This window comes from Mytilus edulis, chromosome 11 (assembly GCF_963676685.1).
Source record: "Mytilus edulis chromosome 11, xbMytEdul2.2, whole genome shotgun sequence".
Lineage (NCBI taxonomy): Eukaryota > Metazoa > Mollusca > Bivalvia > Mytilida > Mytilidae > Mytilus > Mytilus edulis.
Genome location: NC_092354.1, coordinates 63,655,843 through 63,668,105, shown reverse-complemented (window position 1 = coordinate 63,668,105; position 12,263 = coordinate 63,655,843). Strand labels below are relative to the sequence as shown.

Below are 12,263 nucleotides of genomic sequence, written 5' to 3'. Positions count from 1 at the left end.
TTATTACCAATGAGACAATTCTCACTTGACATCAAAATGACTCAGGAATTAACAACTATAAGTCACCGTACGACCGGATTCTTGCTTTGTTTGCTTGTTTCTTTACGTTAGGGGTCCCAATCCATACAGAGCTACACTCCACTTTCCCTAACCCCAAACCCAACCCTAACCCATACCTAAATCTTATTTAAGATGTTCGTCCTGAGCATGCATGAAATATTTGCCACTGGACGTTAAAGCAACCCAAAATCAATCAATGTATAGGACATATAGTCTTGGTAAAGCCTTCCTCATATTACAATTCGCGTTTAAGGTGGCTCGTGGGTACAAAAATTTCAGCAAAAAATTAAACCTTTATTTTTTATTACAAATTTTATTTATTACACTACTACACAAATGTAGTTATTACTTTATGATATGGTACAATAATCAACCCAAAATATTGATTCAGTTTGGCCCCAGATGACTTTTAAAATGTTTAAATCTTTGAAAAAGCTCCAAATTATCTGCCTTTGGTTCCAAAATGCCATTTTTTGGTATTAAATTTGAAATATCTTTTTTTAACTCATCGGTGGCCTATATTTTTTATTAATGTTTTCAAATAAACTGTACATAAACTAAATAATTGTAAAATTTAAGCGCTTTCTGTAATTAGGCTATTTTTTTTATTTCGATATATAGATATAGGAAAATGTGGTGTGAGTGCCAATGAGACAACTCTCCATCCAAATAACAATTTCAAAAGTAAACCATTATAGGTTAAAGTACAGCCTTCAACACGGAGCCTTGGCTCACACCGAACAACAAGCTATAAAGGGCCCCAAAATTACTAGTGTAAAACCATTCAAACGGGAAAACCAACGGTCTAATCTATATAAAAACCTTTATTTCTCCTATTAGTTCTAAAGAAAAAAAGGATATTAACAAAAATGTATGCTTCTTCCGGAGGAAGATTGTGCGCTTAAACGGACAGTGACCCCATTTTTTTTATTTCATTTTTCTTTTAAGTATATAATAGAGTTGATTTATGAAAAAATATAGCGAAATCCTATATTAGTAAAAAATAATTTATACCCAGGAGCCCCCTTTAATATATTATTTGTTTTTAAAGCCAGTCAATAAGGTTAAAAAAAAACATAAGTAAGCACAACAAATTTTAACAGACAAAGACATAATGGTGAAGCAAAAATAACTTAATCCAACAGTCCATTGCAAAAAAATCAACAGTCCATATCACAGTTAATGCTTGGTTTTGTTTGTTTTGTTTGTTTTTATTTTTTTTTCATGTTTGTTTGTAAATAATAAAGCGTAATCTTTATACCTTCAGATATTCACATATCTCCCTGAAATTATGCATATAATAAAACTTGTCACCGTGATTTCTATCTGCATCTTCGGCCACGTCATAAGGTGTCTTGCCCTGTAATTTCAAAGACACAAAATACAAATTAAACAAAAACAATATAAGATACAAAGCTTATAAATGTGTACGCCAGACGTAAGCTTGTGTACAAACAATAGTTCGTGCGTTGTATCTTGCATATAACCTATAAAAGGCGGCCAATACCTTTCAGCATTATTAAATAAGCTATTTATAGTATCATCCTCTAAACGCATGCATGCCTTTCAAAGCATTCCATCGACACAATTGTGAGAAGAAAAATTGAACAGATCAACAATCACATGCATAATAGTATTGGCCATTACTCTTATAATAATCTATTTTTATTATTAGTTTAATAATCATACGTAACTGAATTTGAGCTGATCTGAGCGTCACTGATGAGTCTTATGTAGATGAAACGCGCGTCTGGTGTATCAAAATATAAGCCTGATACCTTTAATAACTATTTGAATAAATCCAATTTCAAAATCATTTATTATCTTATAACAGATTTTGATATTTTAACAGTTTTGAAATTTACAAAAGACAAAATTCTTCGTAATCTATTTATGAAGAACAACACTTATTTCAACAGACAGCAATACAGATGATTATGGCATCATATTTAGCGTAGTGAATTTTGTTTCAATAATCAGAAGTTATTCCAATTGAAATGTATGGTGCATTTCTCTTGACTATCTAGTTACTATTTCATATTTAAAACTTACAAAACCATAAAACATCGCACCATTTTTTTTAGTTAGAGTTTTATATGTAATTTCGATGTCCTGTCAGTTAATAACCATATATTCAAAGAGTGTTAGAAAATCACCAGTTTCTATTAAATCAACCTTTGAAGCAAAAACATTGGTTACAACTGGCAAACTGTAGTGTTTGCGTGTATGTGTAACCCTTCTCTGCGCAAATCCAAGTAGGAGACGATTATTGGGTTGATACACCAGATATCGTTTTTGAGTTTGAGCATTAAACTCTAAAGAGAAAAATACCAAAATAACAAAATCAAAGACAACAAAATAGTAAACGCAATCGTCGAATATCGTATTAATCGAATGATCTATAATCCTTGCAACACAGAAATGGAAAGTTCACGACTGGAAACTTGAAGTCTTATCTTTTTCGTTAAGTTTATTTCTTTGACATTTCTTTAACGTTCATGGTCAGTTTTTTTCCTATAACTTTAGTTATAACATGTATAGGCAAAACGTTATAAGATGAAATTGAGAATGGAAATGGGGAATGTGTCAAAGAGACAACAACCCGACCAAATAAAAAAACAACAGCAGAAGGTCACCAACAGGTCTTCAATGTAGCGAGAAATTCCCGCACTCGGAGGCGTCCTTCAGCTGGCCCCTAAAAAAATATATACTAGTACAGTGATAACGAACGCCATACTAATTTCCAAATTGTACACAAGAAACAAAAATTAAAATAATACAAGACTAACAAAGGCCAGAGGCTCCTGACTTGAGACAGGCGCAAAAATGCGGCGGGGTTAAACATGTTTGTGAGATCTCAACCCTCCCCCTATACCTCTAACCAATGTAGAAAAGTAAACGCATAACAATACGCACATTAAAATTCAGTTCAAGAAAAGCCCGAGTCTGATGTCAGAAGATGTAACCAAAGAAAATAAACAAATGACAATAATACATAAATAACAACAGACTACTAGCAGTTAACTGACATGCCAGCTCCAGACTTCAATTAAACTGACTGAAAGATTATGATTTCATCATATGAACATCAGGCACAATCCTCCCCGTTAGGGCTTTAGTATCATACCATCATAACATATATGAGAAGAACATAACCCGTGTCATGCCAACAACTGTTTTTAGAATAAATGTGTTTAGTTCCGACGCAAAGACCTTATCAGTGACTCAATATTAACGCCAAAATATGCAATCTTTAATGACTTGACAACAGTATCGTAATTATATCCCTTCTTAATAAGTCTATTCAAAGGTTTTGTAAGTTTCTGAGGTGAATATTGACACCTTTGTGCTTTATAAAGAATATTTCCACAAACAATTGGATGTGAAATACCTGAACGTATAAGAAGTCTGCATGTTGAGCTATATTTACGAATGATGTCTTTATACCGATGATAAAATTTAGTAAATTTAGTATAACTTTAGTTATAACATGTATATAGGCAAAACGTTATAAGACGTTAGAACACCTTTCTATCGGAAATTTTTTTAAACAATTAAATCCTATAATTATGCAATGTTTCTACCTCGACAGATATTTTGTACTGCACATATCAGTGAAAACTAAAATACCTCTCTACTCGAAAAATAAACATGTTCCAATCACCAATTATATCTATGTCACTCTTCTATTAAAATAAATCTTAATTTGAATATCCCCATCTGGTATCTTTTACCAATGTTTTGAATATGTACGCACTTATTACATATATATCTTAAAAAACACAATTGTTGCTAGTCTTAACTCCTTTACAAATTTTATTTTGTCTCAGCAGAGGATTCCCGAACAGTAGTATTTAATTTATGAAGGCATTGAGTGCTCAATATCGATGCTAGCGGCGACACTAATTTGGTCCTTAAATTACAAGCAACTATGTCATGGTTGGTTCAACGCATTTCCAAAAATATGTTATAATAATTACAACCAAAATCTTCTCGTGCTTTAAACATACCTAGCAAGTCTGAACCTCAGATGTTCAAAATTTCATTTTTGATCATAAGAAATTTGCAAACAAAGGATGTCAGATAAACCATTACAATTCTACATGACTAGCGTTTTCCATCAACCCTTTAGACACACTTGTAATGGCCACACTCCCATCTACTTCCATCGATATGGAAACATTGTGCAACATATCATAGAATGTATATTCGTTGAAGTAGCACAATACATTACACAAAAGTAGCAGAAAGTTCAACTGTATCCCCCGTTTCTTTGTTTCTTTTTTTGTGGTAATATTATTATGTGTAGTATTTTCTAAACTTTTATTTGCCTTTTAGCCGTTTAATCTATATTGATGTGTTTATTTGACATCGTGTTATTTAAAGCCAGTTTTGTAACTCGCACTGTTATAGCATTCATTGTTTACAGAACACGCATATATAAAACAACACAAAATATAATATATGCATCAATTAATAAATAAAATGTAATCTAACCTCGTTATTTGTTGCTGAAATACTGGCTCCTAGCCTAATTAAACATTTCACAGAAGCCAATTCACCATATAGTGCTGCCTGATGTAGGGGTGTATCACCCTAAACAAATACAATAGTGACCTTAACATTGCATATGTGCAACTCGACTCTCGAAACTAATAAAAAACATTGATATTTAATAAAAATAAAAGTACAAATATATCAAGTACAAGAGAAATGGAATGATGATCGTATAACATAGCAATCGAAAAATCAATCAAACAAATGTTGTATTCGCCAACCACAACGCTTAAAATGAGAGGAATAATAAAAAAAAATGAGTTACAATCATAAACAAGTTTCAAAAACATGACGTGTATTTAACCTTACGGTTAAATTATTTAAAAGTTACCTTGAAAATAGAAGGCAATGTATAAAGATTTGCAATACGTACAGTGACTGGGAAATACTAATAAGGATCGATTCTTGGTCCAGTGTTGTTTAATGTCTTTATATACTATGATATTTTCTTCTGTGTTCAAGACATTTCAATTTTTAATTATGCAGATGATAATACCCTGTCTTACTGTGACAATAATGTAGATAATTTAGTAAAAACACTTGAAAATGACGGTGAAAAAATTATAAAATGGTTTTCCCAAAATTTGATGAAAGCAAATCCGGATAAGTTCCAAGCCATTGCTATTTGGAAAAAGACCAAAAAATATAATTTAACTTTTAATTTAGAAGGCAATTAAATTTCATGTGATGAAGATGTTAAACTCCTTTGAGTAAAGATAGATTTTGAAATAAATTTTGATAAACACATCTTACAAATTTGTAAAAAAGCTTCTAAACAACTAAACATTCTTAAAAGTTTGGCAAATATCTAAACAGGATGGCACATCTAACAACTTACTACTTTTTCATTCTTTCAAATTTTATTATTGTCCGGTAATTTAGCATTTCTGTATTAAAATAAAATAGACAACAAATTGAAAAAATACAGGAAAGAGCTCTCCGCTTTATATATGAAGACTATATAAGCAGCTCTGAAAATTTACTTTTAACTTCTAAACTTCGTTGACTTGAACATTTAAAATTGTACACAAGAAAAGTCCCAGTTATCTTCATGACCTAATAAATATCAAAACTCCATGTTAAAAATTTAGATCTAAGGATACAGCTGACATACCCAGAGTTAAAACTACAAAATATGGGTTAAAATCGTTAAGATTAGTGCTGCACAGTTATGGAATGAGCTACCAAACCACATAAGACAGGTAAATTCTCTGACTCAATTTTCCAATCTAATACAGACCTGGAATGGCATCTCATGGCAATGTAATGCATGCCATTAGTGTTATGGGATTTGAGCTTAGCTTTGCTTTTTCCCTTTTGTCATAAATACTGAAATTAGCTAGCTATGATTTTATATTGTATCTGCATGAACAATATTATTTTATTTCCTTATGTCATGTATGTGCTTTTAATAGCATGCTGTAATGTATTTATTGTTGTCTTAATATGTGTTTTGTTTGCATGTTACTTGCTTGTGTGTAATTTATTATAATGTCGATTTCAAAAGCTAGTGTTACTTTATTTACTATGTATCGACCATTCATTTTCGAAGATACACACGATATAGTTGAAATTAAACAAAATAAGCAATACAGAAAGGGAAAAAATATACAAAGAGAAGGTATGCCAATGGGTTAAAATTCTTAATTGGTAAACTGTCAATTTGCAACTTGTTTCTTTGTTATTTCGAAACTATATCAAAATACATCCAAATAAGTCAGTGCCTCTGCGTAATCGATCCCTCCTAATTGCGAGGTTAACGAAATAGTCATTGATCAGCGGAATATAACGGCTGAATAATTCAGGTTTTTTGTTAAACGAAATTATTCATTTAGATTCGAAGTAAAACATAATTTGTCGAATTGCAATTGTTCATCAATTTCATTTCACAGTGGTGGTTGTGAAACATTCGTAATACTGATTAAAATTAATTCGTTGGTTTATAAAGAACAATTGATAAGGTAAGAGACAAGTTGGCACACATTGAATATTTGAATATTTGTATGGCAAACTTACGACAGAAGGACGGAATTACGTTTTCTGATCTGTGGGTCCGTTCGTCCGTTCGTCTGTCCGTTCGTTCCTTGTCTGTTCGTTTGATCGTCCATTTGTTCGTCTGTTCGTTAATTTTTTAGTCCGCCCGTCCGTCTATCCCGCTTCACGTTAAAATTTTTGGTCCAGGGAATTTTTCATGAATTTGAAGTCCAATCAACAATAAACTTCGTACACATGTTCTCTTTGATATGATCTTTCTAATTTTATTCCCAAAATATATTTTTAACCCAATTTTACGGTCAACTGTTCTTAGAAAATGAAAATGCGAGTTTCTGGTTAAAGTTCTTGCTTATGGTCAAGTTAGTTTTTGTTGAAGTTGAAATCCAATCAACTTAAGCTTAGTAATCATTTTTCCTATGATAATATCTTTTTAATTTAAAGGCCTAATTAGATTTTTGACCCCACATTTCACTGTCCACTGAACATAGAAAATGATAGTGCGAGTGGGGCATCCGTGTACTATAGACACATTCTTGTTTCTTCTTCTTGTTTATTCTAAAAATGCATTTATGAATTTTTCGAACTTGACAGTTGCAACATGTGGAGTAAAAAGAGTTCACCCTATAGTGGCCAACAACTCTTCACTATGTTGATGATTGGTTTTATTTGAAGTACTTAATTCAATGGTAAATTTTCTGGTTTTCATGTTAAAATGTACTATTATATTATTAATTTATGTATTTCTGTCCTGAGTGTTTTGCATTTATTTGTACTGTGTGTAGCAGTTTAGTTTCGCTGTTGTTTGTTTTTTTCATCTCCTTTTAGTCGATATGTTTTGTACAGTGTTGGTTTGTGACCCATATTTGTTTAATTAAAATAAATGTATGACTAATTTGAACTGCAGTAGACTACACTTGCCGTTATTGTATTCCTTTTTTGTTTTGTTCAATATACAAAGATCTTTGTTTTCTTTCTTGTTACTGTTTCTGTCTTTGAAAATATATAATTTATAATAATGACCATGAATAACATTCTGTTATACCATATACTTTTTAATCATAGATAGATACAGGATTTAAATGTTGTTCGCCAGACACGCGTCCTGAATGACTCATCAACGACGCTGCAAGAAAATTAAAACTAATCTAACCTCTTTATTTCTTGGAGATATATTGGCGCCAAGATCAACTAAAGCTTTCACAATCGCTATATTACTCTCTTGAGCTGCTTGATGTAGAGGTGTATCACCCTATTGAAAAAGTAACGACAATCATATGTAATATATATAAACATATATGAATATATTCGTGTATTATCATCTTAGATTAGTACCGTTATTAAAATCTGTCGACTTTATATATGTTTCTTTGTCTGCACTGTATTGCCAATTTTATACCATACTGTACAAATCAAATTTGCTGGTTGGTCCTATGTTTAGACTTATGGTAGATGGGGTGTCTAAATTATCATCCATAGAAATGTTTGATAATTGCCAAAATGTACTTTTTATCCTGCTTGTTTTGAAACATTTATAAAAGAATGGGTCACCGGACTCATTTTTATATATGTTATGTATTATCATTAGAAAACAACGAAATAGTACAAGGGAGTGCTATAAATGAAGACAATTACAGAATGTAATTAGAAATGTTCTAATAGATTTTGACATATTGATAAATATACCAACCAGGCATACATAAAATAATCATCAGTTTACAAAACAGTTACAGTATGAAAAAAAAAACAGTAAACAAAAATATCATGAACATATTTCAGACATCATATATAATTTATCAGGATAATGTGAAATCCATCTATTCTGATTAAAATACAATGATCTTCACAGTTATGTAATTAAAAACCGAACAACGCTGGTATAATTCTAAAATTTTAAATCTGACGTATAATTTACATCATCAGAATCATATTAATGAACGATATCTGTTATCTGAGTTATTTATAGATCTCATATCAAATGATTCCTATTAAGATGTTGGTGTTGTTGTGTACCCTTTTAAACGTATGTTTATTTGTGATCTTTGATAGTTTTGAAGTTCTTTTGACCTATTTCTAATGTTAATTATAAAAATGAAGATGTGGTATGATTGCCAATGAGACAACTATCCACAAAAGACCAAAATGACACAGACATTGACAACTATAGGTCACCGTACGGCCTTCAACAATGAGCAAAGCCCATACCGCATAGTCAGCTATAAAAGGCCCCGATAAGACAAGGTAAATCAATTCAAATGAGAAAACTAACGGCCTTATTTATGTAAAAAAAATGAACGAAAAATAAATATGTAACACATAAACAAACGACAACCACTGAATATACAGGCTTCTGACTTGGGATAGGCACATACATAAATAATGTGACGGTGTTAAACGCGTTAGCGGGATCCCAACCCGTCTTCTAACCTGGGACAGTGGTATAACAGTACAACATAAGAACGAACTATACAAATCAGTTGAAAAGGGCTAAAGTCATCAGATGGACAAAAATATGATAAAGCATGATACTCAAACTGTTTGGGTTTTTTTTATCGATGGAAATTTGGAATCTAGTCTATACTTCAATAATCTTGTGATTATCACCCTGTGTCTTCCAGCCGACTCCGTGGTAATTAACCCCTGGTAATTAAATTGTTTAGATTACCTTAGCCGTATTTGGCACAACTTTTTGGAATTTTGGATCCTCAATGCTCTTCAACTTTGTATTTATTTGGCTTTTTAACTATTTCGATCTGAGCGTCACTGATGAGTCTTATGTAGACGAAACGCGCGTCTGGCGTATAAAATTATAATCCTGGTACTTTTGATAACTAATTATATACGTCTTAGGACATATCCGGTTGAGAGTCTGATTGTACGTAATGTAAGTCATTGATGAGTACCGTAAAACTTAGATAAAGGCAACAGTAGTATACCGCTGTTCAAAACTCGTAAATCCATAGACACAAAAAAAAAATCTGGGTCACAAACTAAAACTGAGGGAAACGCATTAAATATAAGAGCGGAACAACGACACAACATTAAAATATAACACACACAGAAACGGACTAAGCATTAGACAAAATGTTATGAGAATAACAAATATAACATCAAAACCATTAGAATATAGGTGTTTTCATATCTTGTTAGAGAATTTAAAGTATCGAGAAAGATTATTTTGGATTTGGATGTTTGAAATGTTGTACACTTATTTTTTACAAGGCTCACACCACACAGCTGATACATGTATGCAATATGTTCCATCCTACTTGCAATTATTAATCATATACTATCTTACATCCTTGAATAAAGCTGACGAGGAAAGGCATTACCCAACTAACAAAAGCTATCTTTCATACAGCCTAGTTAGTCGGGTGGTCTTAGAGCTGGACGCACAATAGACACAATGCCACTTAACAGAAAAGTAATAGTATGAATTCCGATGAGGGAAGAACGAATATTAGCGGACGATGATTTACAGATTGGCTAATTTGAGACGAATTATATGATTTTTGTGCGATGAATGGAAATCATTATATTTTTTTCATTAATATTCATATATAGGTAAATATAATTATAAACCAAACCATGACTTGTACTAAGCGAGTGTGAATATCATTGACGACGTCGTAATAATCGCACATACATAGTTTAATTACGGTCAGAGTTGAGTGAACAAGTCTAGATATTCAAGTTATGTATTCATCATAGATAACACTTTTACTGTGTAATATGTACATGATGTACTATGAGTGAATTTTTTTTTATATATATATCAATCCTCTATATGGTTCAAATATTGCAAACCTTGTCATTTATAGCTGACAAACTTATACCAGACAAAACCAGAGATTCTACTTCGTTCAATCGACCTAGCCTGGCTGCTTGATGTAAATTCGTATCCCCCTGAAAATAGATATCAACTGCAATAATATAAAACAATGAATTGTTCCTCATCAATTTCATTGTCATCAAAGGATTATTATAGTGAAAATAATCACAAGCAGTGTTGCCGCTGCAACCAATGCCGTCGCCGTCCGAAACAGAATAAACGCGTCATGATTGTTGACTCCGTTGATACGATACACTAATCAGGTTTACTGTTAAAAATTGATCAGTTTATTTATACAGCAAACAAATATATAAAATGGAAAATGGAAATGGGGAATATGTCAAAGAGACAACAACCCGACCACAGAACAGACATCAATATATATAAGAAGACGTGGTATGAGTGCCATATATATGCATTGAGACAACTCGCCACCAAGTCAAAATTGGTAAAAGTAAACCATTATAGTTTAAAGTACATTACGCAATATGTTTTTGTAAAGGATATTTTTTTATTCACTTCTCAACAAATATTGTAAAGGCGGTTGATATAGTATGTATAAAATAGATTAGGAAGAGACAAAAAAAAAAAGATAACATGCAAGTTTTGGAAAATTACATCATGAAATGGTGACTTAGCTATATTTGTCAAAACTGTTCGGAATGTAGAGTTCTGAATCCTCTTCAACTTTTATTATGTTATTTGATCGTGTTTGGTTATATTTAAGAAACAAGTGTCAGGCTTTCACATCTTTAAACCAGGTATCGATTATGAGTTTATTAGTAAAAAAGACTTTATATCATGTTGCTGTACAATCTACTTAAGACGCATATAAATGACATAACAGCATGACACTGTATCGACTCAAAACAAAAACAAAATTTCACTAATTTAAATATTACCCTGCTTTGTCTGCTCATAATTATCAAGCATTAGTTTCTGAACAGGAAAACATTTCATCTGAAATATCAATTTTAAAATAAAGTTAATTTTGATTGTTTATCAATATATTAAGGATACAAAACTTTACACCTCAAAGTATGCGTGAATGTAATACGATCATATTGATAACATTACAACGTACCTGCTTTATATAATTTAATGTTTTATTTCTTCATTGAATAGATTGAAATGATAATAATTTTGCTATACACATATTGTTTTCCCTCAGAAATCAATGATTGTAATAACGAGATATGCGAAAAATAGTTATGAAAACTAAACACATACATTTCTTCCAGGAATCATGTACAGTTTGAACTTTCCACAACTGCTCGTGTCTTGTTTTTGATTAACGAAAGTAGATATTTATATTGGGAATACACTTGTCAATTTTGTACCATTGTCCTTCCACATTAGAGTTAAATCGATTCCATTAATTACTGATTGTAATTTCTTAATTTATAAATAAGAAATAACAATTGGTCAACTTCTGTTGTACATTTATTAAGCCCATTATTTAGATATATATTAGTCTTTTAGCATGTTTTGTTCGATTTTTTTTTTGGCGTCTGTGTGTTTCTGTCCATCAATGCATACATAAATACTTTTGAGCCAGTCAATAGAAAACTCTGACATTTTAACATAATTGTTCGTACACGCTCTTTGCTCGCATCTCCGGTTTCATTTATTTATCCAACTGATCTATTCGGAGATAAGATTGAGAATGGAAATGGGGAATGTGTCAAAGCGACAACAACCCGACAACAGAGTAGACAACAGCCGAAGGCCACCAATGGGTCTTCAATGTAGCGAAAAACTCCCGCACCAGGAGGCGTCTTTTAGCTTGTCCCTTAACAAATACATGTATGTATACTAGTTC

At 31.8% G+C, this 12,263-nt stretch overlaps 1 protein-coding gene across 1 annotated transcript in view; it reads right to left on the bottom strand.

Annotated features, from left to right (window-relative positions):
* LOC139494475 (uncharacterized) overlaps positions 1–11,361 on the bottom strand; it is a 39,551-nt gene extending 28,190 nt beyond the window's left edge. Inside the window, exons 1-4 of the mRNA XM_071282635.1 lie at positions 11,344–11,361; positions 10,417–10,515; positions 7,763–7,861; positions 5,601–5,673 (exon numbers count right to left, since the gene is read on the bottom strand). Of these exons, the coding sequence (XP_071138736.1) occupies positions 5,601–5,673; positions 7,763–7,861; positions 10,417–10,515; positions 11,344–11,361 (289 nt within the window). The remainder of the gene's footprint in view (positions 1–5,600; positions 5,674–7,762; positions 7,862–10,416; positions 10,516–11,343) is intronic.
* Positions 11,362–12,263: the final 902 nt, after the last annotated feature.